The following is a 12,392-nucleotide window of genomic DNA, read 5'->3' as shown; positions in this document are numbered from 1 at the left end:
AACGGAGATAGAGAGCGCTGAGCGATAGAGAGAACAAAATTTCAGCAAAAGTGATAGGTGTGCAATAAGTGGACAATAAATATATATTTATAGGTGATAGTTGAAATTTTTTTGGGGAGGGGTGGTATTTTCAGTTAAAATTATAAATAAATAAAAAAGTGACATTTAGAGCTATTTCCCAAAGAAATATGACTTGGCCCAAATATTCATTCAACTTTGCCTCAGAGAAAGAGAGAGAGAGTACAAAACGACCAATTTGCCCTCATATTTAACAATAATTTTAACAGAATGTAATGGTGGACCAATTTGTCGAATAACAGAGAATTAATGGACCATTTGAGTGAATAATTTAGTTGAGGGACCAAAATACAATTCGGGTATAAGTTTGTAGACCATTTGAGTAAATAACCCATAATATAAAGGTGGGTCAAATTTATGAGAGCTTGGGAAAATTGAAATCAGATAACAAGGTTGGTTGCAAGGAGATTAAGCCATTACCCATTTCCTAATGCATTTCGGCCGAAGAACATCCCTATTTGATAGAAAATTGGAATTGTCCTTGAATTGCTTCAAATCGAAAATCACAAGGACAATAGTAACCCAATTAAAACCACAGGGACCTTAGTGGTAAACCATATGGACCAAAAATGACTTTTTGCCTATATATATATATATGATCTTTGTATTCTGGAGAGAGAAATAGTCTACAATGCGGTCTATTGGGCTTCCAGTACACACTGTTGGTCCCATGGGACAACGTGAAGTATTTGCCAATAACTGAAATGCATATCTCCTGTACACTATTGGAAATGCAGCCAATGTTTCTCAAGAGCAAGTTATGATGAATACAATGAGGGAAAAATAACATCTTATCGTGAAAAAAGAAAATTAATTATCTCATCTTCCAAAACAACAAAGTCGAATATTTCTTGTGATTCCTCAGTCACTATCATTTTTCTTCGCTGGATCAGAGCTCACAATTGGAAGATTTTTTCTGTACTGTGGAGATGTCAGCCTCCTCTCTAAAGGCGTTTTCCTCTTGCTAACAACAAACCTATTCACCCCTTTACGCATTGGCATTATTGATGGGAAATCTTCATCGGGAATCTGACTCAGCTCTGAGATGTCTTTAATCTGGGCAACACGCTTGAACCATCTCTCTGCTTTTGCCTCCTCTGACATATCTAAAGGATCCAGTTCCTTCACTGCTGATCCCTCCAAGCTTTTCCCAGTCCAGCTCTGTCTAACGTTCTGTTTATTGGACTCTTGGGGCGAATTCCCTGTCAAACTTGCTGTCTGGTTAGAATTCGCTTTCCCAGAAGATCCACTGTTCAATCTGTCCATGTTGTTAGTGCTAGAACTAGCAAAATGCAGGGCAGAATTTCCACCGATTGGGGGCCCATAAACAGAATCAGTCATTAAACCAGTCTTATTGTCTACGAGATTTTCTCCTGAAGATCCTGGATTCCAGCTTGCCATGCTGCTTTTCTCATTTTCCATCTGCTGAACANNNACTAGAATTCAGCTTCCCAGGTCTAGGATCAACCAACTTGTCTGGAGGGTTATCTTGGATCATAGTTGGAGTTGTTTCATGAACAGTCTTGTTAGTCAAATCTGTCCCATCTATCTGCATGTTGTTGTTTTTTGCAAAGTAGTCAGGTGGGAAAGGGACGAAGGGAACATAATTGGCATTGCTAGCTTGTTCAGTAGATGTACGCCTCTTGTATGCTGGAGAAGTTAAAGAACGATCTTTCTTCTTACTCACAACAAATCGATTCTCTCCTTTACGCATCGGCATAATTTCAGGAAAGTCCTCATCCGATATTGCACTTGCCAGATCAGTAACATCATGCAACTCTGCAACCCGCTTAAACCATCTCTCAGATTTATCAGCTTGGTCACTTTCTTCATCCCTACTGCCAGCCTGTTTCGGAGGCTTCTCAGACGTCTGCATACTGTCCTCTGATTTACCAGATTCATTTTTGTTTCTCAGGAAATTCCCACTCTCTTCCATACTCGAGATCTCAGGCTTAGAAAATGTATCTGCAGGTAATGGCACAAATTGGGCATATCTGGAATCGCCCCCTCTAGGGTGTCCATACTCTGAGCCAGCTGAGCTAGAGATAGAAGAGGGAGAATCAGTTCCAACATTTTGTCCAGGATTGGTACTTGTACCATTTGATTCAGAAATAGATGCACGGCCAAGAATTTCATTTAAAGTCCGGTTGGCTGTAGTACCAAGTGACTTATTTCCACTCCCAGTTTGGAGATCCTTGCCTTCATGATTACTATCATTATCCAAGTTTTTTTGGTATTGAGCATTGGCCAGCCTCCTCTCTAATGGTGTCTTCCTGGTGCTCACAACAAATCTATTTACACCTTTTCTCAATGGCATTATTTCAGGAAAATCTTCATCAGATACAACACTGTTCATGTCTGAACTACTGTCTAGCTGAGAAATCTTACTAAACCACCGCTGTGCCTTCTCTTCATTGGCAGCCAGCCTGCTATCGATATCAGCTTTATTTTTATCACCCACATTGTCATATCCTATACTTAAACTAGTTTTGCTGGAACGAAGGGAGACCTCTCCAGGGCGCTTGCAATCACACCTCAAACATACCATGTTTCTCCCATAATTAAAAAAATCACATCTGAGAAAGAAGTTATTTTTATCATCAATTAATCAGGAAAATAAAATTATCCAAACACCAGAGGAGAAATATAATAAACAAGCAATGCTCACTGAGGACACTCCCACTCCCCGCCAGTCAGCTGTCTCTTTGGCCGTCCTTCCTCGCACTCAAGGCATTTCATGTTCCTTGCAAAGTTCATGAAATTACACCTGCTCATTATAGACATTAGTCCATCAAAAGAATGCCTACTACACATTACAGTAAAAAAGAGAAGAAAAAATAGGAACAATGTCGAATACACAATAACAAAGCCCTAATCATTTCATACAAAAATACAATGAAATTTTAGATAGAAAATAATCCAACATAATAATTGATGATATCCAAAGGAACGGCTCTACCTCTGGCAAATCCAGTCACCCCGTTTCATTTCAATAGTCTTTCCAAAAGGCCTAATAGGTTCTCCATAGTTATCAAGGGAATGACCCTGCACTGGCCCAATACAGTTAGACTCCGGAGCACCATAACAGAGCTTGGACATTTCACCCAGCAGAGTACGGACAGATGATTCCAAAATTTCGCTATTGTAGATATTGTTTTTCTCTGAAGAAAAAAGGGGATTGCTAGCATAACTCAATAGAAATCTCATCAAATCAACCGTTTGTGCTTTATCAATGTCCAAGGCCTATAATTCGGAAGGCAATTAGAGCACGAAAATAGACTGGGTTAGTACAACGTAACTCAAATGCCCTTATGAAAATATATTTAATATAAAACCCAGGAATTAGAAATACCTAAATCATACAGAACATCGTATTGATAAAAATTGAGATAAACCACAGGCCACAGAATTCTTAGTATATTTATAGCAAATCAAAAATAAAATTTAAATTGATTTTGGGATTTAAAGGGAAAAGTGCTAGAGGGACAAGATACTGTTTGTGTTTTTTTTTTTTTTTAAAGTCCACAATAATTTTCAACTGAATTTTTTAAAACTGATCATAATTTCCAGATTCATTAAGCTTCCTTTACTCCACTTACATTATTCGACCCTTTGGAAAAGCAACCTCCCAAAAACATGGATTTTAGGTTTAACTTATTCATAGATTAGAAATAGAGATTTTAGATAAGGTCCAATGAGTTTTAAAATTTTAAGTGCAGTCCAAGTTGAAACATTAAACACTGACACATATCACATACTAAAACAAACATAAATGAGATGCTCAAGGAAAAGCAAAATTAAGGACGAATTAATCATATCTTTATGGTTTTATTTCAAATTTAGGTTTGATTGCAACTTTTGTGGATTATTTTAAGTCCTTTATTCTTGTTTTTTTTATGAAAAGTCCTTTATTGTAAATCCTTTATTTTTGTTGGTGCTAGTAAGCAAGTGATATGGGTTCAACCTTTCTTCTGAAATTTCCAAATCCAACTGCACTATGTACATTTGCTGGAGCTGGCTTGTGGTTGCAGTCCATGAGTATTAAGAAAAATAATTTGGGGCTCTCAAACCGCTGTTCTAGCTTGGATAAGTTATTCATCTCCAATATGTCACCATTGACAGTCTTATTTCGTGGTTAATACAAACAGAACAAAAGGTCAAACTATATTCTCTTCATAGTTCTCAGACCGATAGATTATACTGGCAGACCGATATACAAATAGCTTTGTCTACATCCTCAAATCCACTCAGGGCAGGAGTGACCATAAGGTTGCCATCTGATCAAGGAGAATCACTCATTTTAAATTCTACTCCCCACGTATTGACTCTTTGTACAGGAAATCTCCAAATTTACATTCCCAATTTTGACTGTCCCTAATCGAGATTCTCTTGATGAAGATTGTGACAAGATTCATTTGGCCAGTTTAGTAATAGTAAAAAAAATCTTAAAATGTAAAAGCTCCATTGGCATTGCTCTACGAATCAAAGAGATCTACCAATACCGACTTTGTTCCTAAGAACAATCCTAAATTTATTGAAAAGTAAAGTTGAACGGAAAAATTCTAAGGCATGCCAGCCAAGATACACGAGGTAGACAATAGAAAACTACACTGGTCAGAGACAACCAAAATGTAATAGAAGAGAACTTTAAAAATGCCAAATTCAGCGGGAGTCCATGAAATATCTCGTATACCACCTTGACACTTTTGTTTTGTTTTCTAAATTCTCCTCTCTACATTATACCTAGCACAGATACTCATCAAACAAACAAAACACAAAGATAAACCTACCCAGAGAACATTAGCTACCTCTGGTAGTTTTGCACACTGCCCAACTCAGTGAAAATTATATGCTGAGGAATCCAATTCACACAGTACTGAATTTTTGCTAACGTCAAAAATCATCAAAAACTGTAATTTAATTTTGATTTCCGTAGCATTACAGTTTGTTTAACTATGTGAGTCTACTGAAGTTCCTTCGCTCTGAGTTTGCCCTATCTGATTAAATCAGTATCTTAACAAACCATTGCATTATATCAGAACTTAAAAGTCAGGAGCATTTCCAAGTAATAGCAATTGGTTTCGCCTAACGGTACAAATCACAACAACACTAGAAACTCACATGGGTATCGCCTTGGCTGAGAAATAATCTCATTCTTCTTGCAGAATCATCGCCATTCCGGAACAGAAACGGAGTCCCATTCTCCACAACAACCTCCAAATCTCGCCTCGAAAGCAACCTGCAGCAAAGAAAATGAAAAAACCAGATGAGCCCATCAGTAGAAATCCCAAATATTGCTCAATGAGAAAGGAAACATAACACACAAAGCATACCTCAAAAGGCCAGCTCGTGCCCTCGCAAACGCCAAGAAAACACTCGCAGCCCGCATAAAGTCCTCTGGTAAATCCCGGGCCGCCTCGGTGAACTCAGCCTGGCCGTTGGTTCCATCATAACCGGAGGCAGAGACTGAGTTGAAGAGGTGGGACCACTCGGGCCAGGGGTGCAGGGCCGGGAAAGGGGAGGACTCGGCAGAAGAAGGGTAGGCAGCGGAAACGGAGGAGTGGGAGTGGGAATAGAAATGGCGAGAGGAATTGAGAGGGAGAGGGAAAGAGGAAGAGGAGGAGTGAGAAGAGAGGGAATGAGAGTGAGAAAGGAAAGAGAGGGAGGAAGAAGGGAAGAGTGGGGGTTTGGAGCGGTGAGAGAGGCGTAGGAGGAGAGATGGGAAACGGTGGAGGGGGAAAGGGTGAGTGGTGGAGGTGGTGGTGGAGAGGAGGGTGAAGAACCTGTTGCTGGCGCCACCCATTTAGAAGTGGAAGAGCATGGGACTTGGCAGTTCAGCGGAGTTGATAAACCCTACTTACGAGTTTGGGGATGGAAATGTGGTTGCAGGAATGTCTACTTTTTTTAAATAAATAAATTATTTAGGATTATTAATTTTTTTTGTTTTTGTTTTTGGTCAAGGATTATTAACTATATAAACCCGCGAATTTTAGGGGTAAATTTAAATCTTATTTATAATTTAATTTTGTCTAGTTTGTCCAATGTCTGCTTTGTTGAGATTAGGACTGGGCACGATTTGATTTGGGCCGGTTTTCATATAAAATTATAATTGAAATTGGTATTGTTCATCGGTCTAGTTCGGTCTGATTTTTAACCGAATCGATTTTTATGAAATTTTAATAACAAATCCGAACCAAATCAGACCAGTTAGATCTAGTCTGATTTTCGATTTTCTCAGTTTGGACTGACTCCGAAGCCCAATTGATTTTTTTGTTTTTTTGTTTCACATTTCTAGCTTCAAGCCCAATTGATTTTGTTTTTGCTTTTTATGTGGATATTTTTAGCTTCAAGCCCAACTGAATTTTTAAACTTTTTGGGCTTAAAAATCACAATTGGAATCCAACATTAAATTTAAAATTATAACCAAATTTATAATGAAGCAAACTAAATTACGACCAAATTTTAAATTACAGCTCCATTTTCTTTGTTGCCGCATCTTAGAAGCTCCAATGATCTGTTTCTACCAAAAACACAAAAGAACAAATTAATAAAAGTTTAAAAGTACCAGTTTATAAGAATAATTTCAAAAGTTGCATTTGGTGAATATGAGATGCAAATCCTCTCAAGATATGTTGGGGCAGCAGAGGAAGAGCCATTAGCCTTAATCCTCTCAAGAAACTGAGAAAATGTAATAGCTTCTTGCTTCCACACTAGGTATAAATAACTTTTCCCAACCTATAAAGCATTCAAAACTTTATCAATTGTCAGTTATTTAACAAAAGCGAAAGAATAAAGAAATCAAAAACGAAAGAGATATTCACGAAAAAATCCCTCCAAAGACAGACCAGATCTCTTCAAAACCATTTTACAAGAAAGTAATAGAAGCATCAGGGAAGAAGGCCAAGAATACATGACATGGACTGCAACTTTGCCATCTCCCTCATGAAATAGCAACCCACTGTTCTAAAAAAATAAATCAAAATAATAATAAATTGAATGAAAATCCTTATTCCAAAAAGAAAAAAAGAAAGAAAAAAGAAACCCACATGTAAATTAATTGTCTAAAGCATATAACTACGGACTGCAAATTAACCACACATATTCTCTATTCGTCATGAAGGTATGGACAACCAACATGGCCAATATTGATTAATAAAAATTCAGAAAAACAAATATGAGAAAAATCTTTGGAATCTACTAAAAACCACAAAAAAAATAGGGGAAAAGAAAGAACTCACCCTCTCGTTGTTGTCGTTGTCGTCATTGATGAAGGTATGGGCTCACCCTCATCGTCGTTGTTGTCGATATGTCCCTCGCCATCATCACCCCCTTCACCTTCTTCATCGGAGAGAGAGAGAGAGAGGATGAGGAGGAAGAGATAATAGAGAAAGGGCGTCTGAGAAAATAATGAAGGGGAGGAGAGATGGGGAGAGAGCTGAGTTAGGGTTAGAAATTGAAAGGATAATGGGGTGAGGTTATGTGCAGCCCTTTCTATACAAAGAATGTAGAATTGGTGCATCAACCAATCATAATATAGCATATTTAAGTAATTTTAAAAAACTATATATTTAATAAATAACCGGTCCGGTTCGGGCCGATTTGGTTTTTTAAAATAGCAAATCGAAACCAAAACCGAGTTGAACCGGTTCGATTTGGTTTTTGGTCAACTCAGTCCGATTATGGTCAACACGATTTTTTTTGGGTTTTTTCTGGCTTGGTTCGGCTTGATTCTTCGGTTTTCCGGTTTGAATGCCCACCCCTAGTTGAGATAGTCAAAGGCCATATGTAATGAGCTGAAGATGTTGGAACTAGCTTGGTCCTCTAAAGACTTTGCAAGACTTTTCACCGAATCAAGGGATATGTAACTAGTTGTGGTTGTTAGATGCCTATGATGCACCTTGGCATTTTATTGACATATTATCAAGGTTGGTATTTTTCCCTTATCAAAACATTAAGGAACTTCTATGTGATGCAAACTTCTTCAAAACAATCTTTAACAAATGCAAAACATATTCCATAAGTAAAATATAAAAAGAGATATATATTGGTAGCACTGCTTCTCTTGCTTGCATGAATTTAAGAATGTGTAGAAGTTCATCCAAGCACCATGTTGAGGATGCATAATTTTGTGAGAGGACAATATGCGCAAACCTTGATCCTTCAATTGCAGCAATTAGTTCTCGAGAAATAGCTTTTCCCTTCAAAATTTTAGGCTCATCCCTAAAAGTTATGATTCCTTGAGCTCTCAATGTTTCATATAAGTGGTCTGTAAAGCCCTTCCGAGTGTCATCGCCTCTAAAACTGAGAAAAACATCATATTTCCATTGAGGTGTTGTAGATGAAGAAGATGTAGATATTCTTTGTGTGTACATATTGCCACTTGAGCGAACTTAATTACTTAGCTGTGGTAATTTCCTAAAGATTGTGATCAAATCCATTGCGAGTAATCCCAAAAGTTTTGATCATTCAACAAGTCCTTTTTTCGACTGCAGAAAATATTAGAAATGTTAAAATTAGTGCACACTTGTATCTTGAATAATATAGAATAATATAGAATAATGGAGAATGAGCAAACCGACTTAGCAAAGTTCGTGAATCCAAAATATCATGACATCAAAATATGCTTTAGTTGAAGTCATTTATAAGATTGGAATTCTAATCCATGACATCAAAATTAATAAGATGGAATACCTTTATTACCCTTTTAACATAAAATTGGAATTCTAATCCATTTATTTGGAGTTAAAGCCAGAGTAGAGCTCATTTCACGAGCTCCAGTCTCTCATCTTTATTTTCAGTTTTTGTTCTTCCATTTCTTGTTTTGTAATCATCTTTCTGTCTGGACTTTTCGGATTGTGCAGATGTCTATGTATCGTCTCCATTGTTGGCTCTAACACTTTTTCAAGGGACCAAGCCTCAGCTCGCCAAATTGTATCACCTCGATCTCGATCTTAATCTCTCTAAGTTCGTTCTCCTATACTATCTTCTTCATCTTTTTTTTTTTTTTTTTTGCTTGTAGATTTGTGGACGAATGTATGAGATTGACATTATGGTGAAATTGTACAATGATATCAAAGGAACCTCGATCTCGATCTCGACAAGTCGTCTCGGCAGAAACAACAGCCGAGGACCTTGTCGGTTGTTCCAGAGTATTGCACAACGACAGCGACTCGTCGTCTTGAGTTGTGGAGGAAGACAAGGATTTCGCCGCATAGTCATCGTTTGGTTTGGACTTGGGATTTTTGATCTTTTGCTTCAATATGTGTTTCTCTTCGCATTTTAGTTGATTTGAGGAATGTATTTTAAGCTCTGATGATCGATTTATCTTTTGTTACTATTTAAGTTATGGATCTCATTTTTGTTTAACAATTCATTTCTATGACAGAGTATTTGAGAGAGTATTAACAATGTACTTCTATGACATAGTAGTATTAACTATATAGTTCTATGACAGAGTATTAACAATGTACTTCTATGACAGACTATTAACAATGTAGTTCTACGAAGAGACCCTGCTTGGTTTTCGCGAATTTTTTTTAAATAAATTGTTTGGGTTTTTTAAAAATAAATATGGGTTGGACTTGCTTGGGGTTTTTTTTTTCAAGTTTTTTGTGTTGGGTTTTGTTTAAGTTAATCAGTGGTAGTCATGTAATTTATAGGAACTTCAACACTCATTTCTTATTTAGTAAATGGGTTTTGAGTGTGTTACTAAAGTGCATTCCATATAGGGTTTTTTTAAAGATAATTTCAGCCCCTATTTTAGGTATAATAGTGAAGCTCCTTAATATTAATTTACATTTAAGATACTGGTGTAGCCTATAGCCTAATAATAATATTAGTTTAATAAAATTAATATTGACTTTTTACTTTTGAGACAGACTTACAAAAGAAAAAGTGGGCCCCATATAATAATGTTAGTTTCCTTATTCCTATTTAATATTGGTTTTCTTATTCCTATTTAATTTTAATTTTAAAATTATATATTTTTCTTCTTTAATGATAATTAGTAATTTAATGATCACAAGATTTTGATTATAGAGTTTGACCTTTTTTATAATTTTTCGTTGGAAACTTTATTTTAGGAGGTCCTCTTGTTGTTCTGGCATAGGGCCCCTAAAATTTCAGAGTTGTCGCGGTATATAGGCTTGTTGCCTTGACAAATATGTAAGCTGAAAACTACCAGCTGTCATATATCCCATCTTCCTCTTCTGAGCTTCTAGCTGTACTACAACCCTTTGGGGTGGCTTCTCTGCCACCTCTGGTGTGGCCTCTCCGCCACCCTCTGGTGTGGCTTTTACTTTTCTTTTATGTCGTTTATTTTGGTGTGCTTTTTCTATTTTGTTTTTCTTGCTGTTGGCCCAGATCTCCTCAATCCCTTCTCTCCCACTCCTCTATAGCCATTTCACCTATCTCTCCCTCTTCTCCTCTCATCCACCTACTCCCCTTCAGCCCATTTCTCTTTCCCTCCCACGAAATCTTTAACCATAAACCCCTTCCTTTTCCCTAGCATTGGCTTGGTTGTCTCCTGGTTTGTTGTTGCTATTCATCTCCTACAACCCATCCTCATATCTAAGCTTTTGCTCTAGAGGAGTGGGCTTTGTAGTTTAATGGTCAATTTAGACCAATCCATGGATCGTTTGAGCTTGATGCATGGTGGTGGCTTGCTTCCCCGAATCCACACTCTTTAGATCTCCTTTGTCGATTCTCATGGACCTTCCTCTATTGGCGGAGACGGCAGAACGGGTTGCAGCGGCAGTTGCTTAGTTCTTGGGTGTGATTTTAGGGTTTGTGTGTTTCTTAGGGATTTTTGTTGTGTTGGGCCTAAATTATGCGTATTATGGTTGGTAGTGCTTTTGTTTTATTGTTCTGTTTATTGTATTGGGCTTGTTTGTACCCTTCTAAAGATAATGAAATCTTCATTCCTTCAAACAAACAAAATAAAATTATATATAGGGATGACAATTAAGAATGTTTATAAAACAAAACCCAAACTGTTGATGCTCAAAATGGAGTTCAACTTAGATAGATGTGGAGCGGTGGATAATGTGTGAAGATGTGGGCCTTCAGCATGTGTATGTGCCTTCGGGAGGTTATGGCAAGAGGTCAGTGACGTTTAGCATAAGTAAATAAGCATGCAGAAAACAAGGTATACGTGGTTCACCTGAATGATGGGCTACGTCCACGGAGAAGGATGTTCTCATTATGATAATGTTTGTTTACATTTGTACAGGGGGATTAGACCTAAAGTTAAATGGAAGAAGGCCCAAGGCCTAATGTATAAAGCCCAAGAACCCAAGGCCCAAGGGTCAAGACTTAGGTCTCAAGACTCAAGACTAAAGGATCCAAAGATCAAGCCCCATACCCCTTTCTAAGTAGAGAGCAGTTTTCTTTTATAGGTGGAAAATGGATCTAATTTTTAGTCCAAGTCCAATCATGGAAAAAAAATATCTCATGTCAATGTTGCGTTTTTGGTCAAGTCCAAGTCTGTGACAATTACTTTTGTTGCCTTGTCAAAACATTCACACCTAGCGTGTATTTTGGGGATTCTTTCTCCAATCTTTCTCAAATAATTGTATATAACCAAAATTAGTGAATTTTTTAACAATAAAAAAGTTACATATTAACACACTATACAATATGGTGATTTGTTTTAAGTCTTGGTGACGGAGTCATTTCCTTATTAAATTACTTATTAACTGATTACAAATACAGGGAGAGACAAATCAGAAGAAAAAAAATGAGAAGAAGAAAAAAGAAAAATATGCTCCAGATGTAATAACCCAAAACAAAATATCTAAAAAGAAAGAAAATATCTAAAAAAGTAAGGAAAATATCTTTTAGCAAAAAGACAATTTTACCCTCGCATTATTTAATAGGGAAAAAGTTGACTTTTTGATCGGGAAAGAATTTGGTAATTCCAATTATGCCGTTGCGTAGAGCACGGCGAAACGAGTCCGTAGACACGGAGTAGACCCGAATCGGAGTTGTAACGAAGGAGTTATGGTCAAAAGAGTCTCAGTGGCAGAACCGTAAATATTTCGAAGTTCAGTTTTATAAACCCAACTTTCTTCTCTCTCGAACCATCTCGACCAGCCAACTTCAGACAGCGATTTCTCCCAACTCAGGCCACCGTTTTAGGCAATACCGGTCCCAAACGAACCACCTCACTTCCCTCTATCAGCCCTGCCCCTCCTCAGCCTCCATCCGCTACTGTAGTAGCCGGAAACTGCCACGAAACAGGCTGGTTCCAACAGTTTTTCTGAAAATTTTTGGGAGCTCGTTCTCTCACTTCCGACCACCAAATCAATCGAGTA

General features: G+C 37.5%; 1 protein-coding gene and 1 long non-coding RNA gene across 2 annotated transcripts; both read right to left on the bottom strand.

The window, feature by feature from the left end:
- Positions 1-738: 738 nt before the first annotated feature.
- Positions 739-5,936, bottom strand: LOC117635587 (zinc finger protein VAR3, chloroplastic). Its single transcript, XM_034369896.1, is given in 6 exon segments — positions 739-1,512; positions 1,514-2,654; positions 2,747-2,845; positions 3,038-3,321; positions 5,200-5,317; positions 5,412-5,936. Coding segments are annotated over 6 exon segments (2,685 nt in total). The 5' UTR covers positions 5,882-5,936; the 3' UTR covers positions 739-939.
- Positions 5,937-6,615: 679 nt separating this feature from the next.
- LOC117635707 lies at positions 6,616-7,485 on the bottom strand. The gene is made up of 2 exons (XR_004586933.1): positions 7,317-7,485; positions 6,616-6,813 (listed from the first exon to the last, which is right to left on the bottom strand). It is a non-coding gene; the product is annotated as an uncharacterized LOC117635707 (long non-coding RNA).
- Positions 7,486-12,392: the final 4,907 nt, after the last annotated feature.

This window comes from Prunus dulcis, chromosome 7 (assembly GCF_902201215.1).
Source record: "Prunus dulcis chromosome 7, ALMONDv2, whole genome shotgun sequence".
Classification (NCBI taxonomy): domain Eukaryota; kingdom Viridiplantae; phylum Streptophyta; class Magnoliopsida; order Rosales; family Rosaceae; genus Prunus; species Prunus dulcis.
This window is presented reverse-complemented; position numbering and strand designations above follow the sequence as displayed.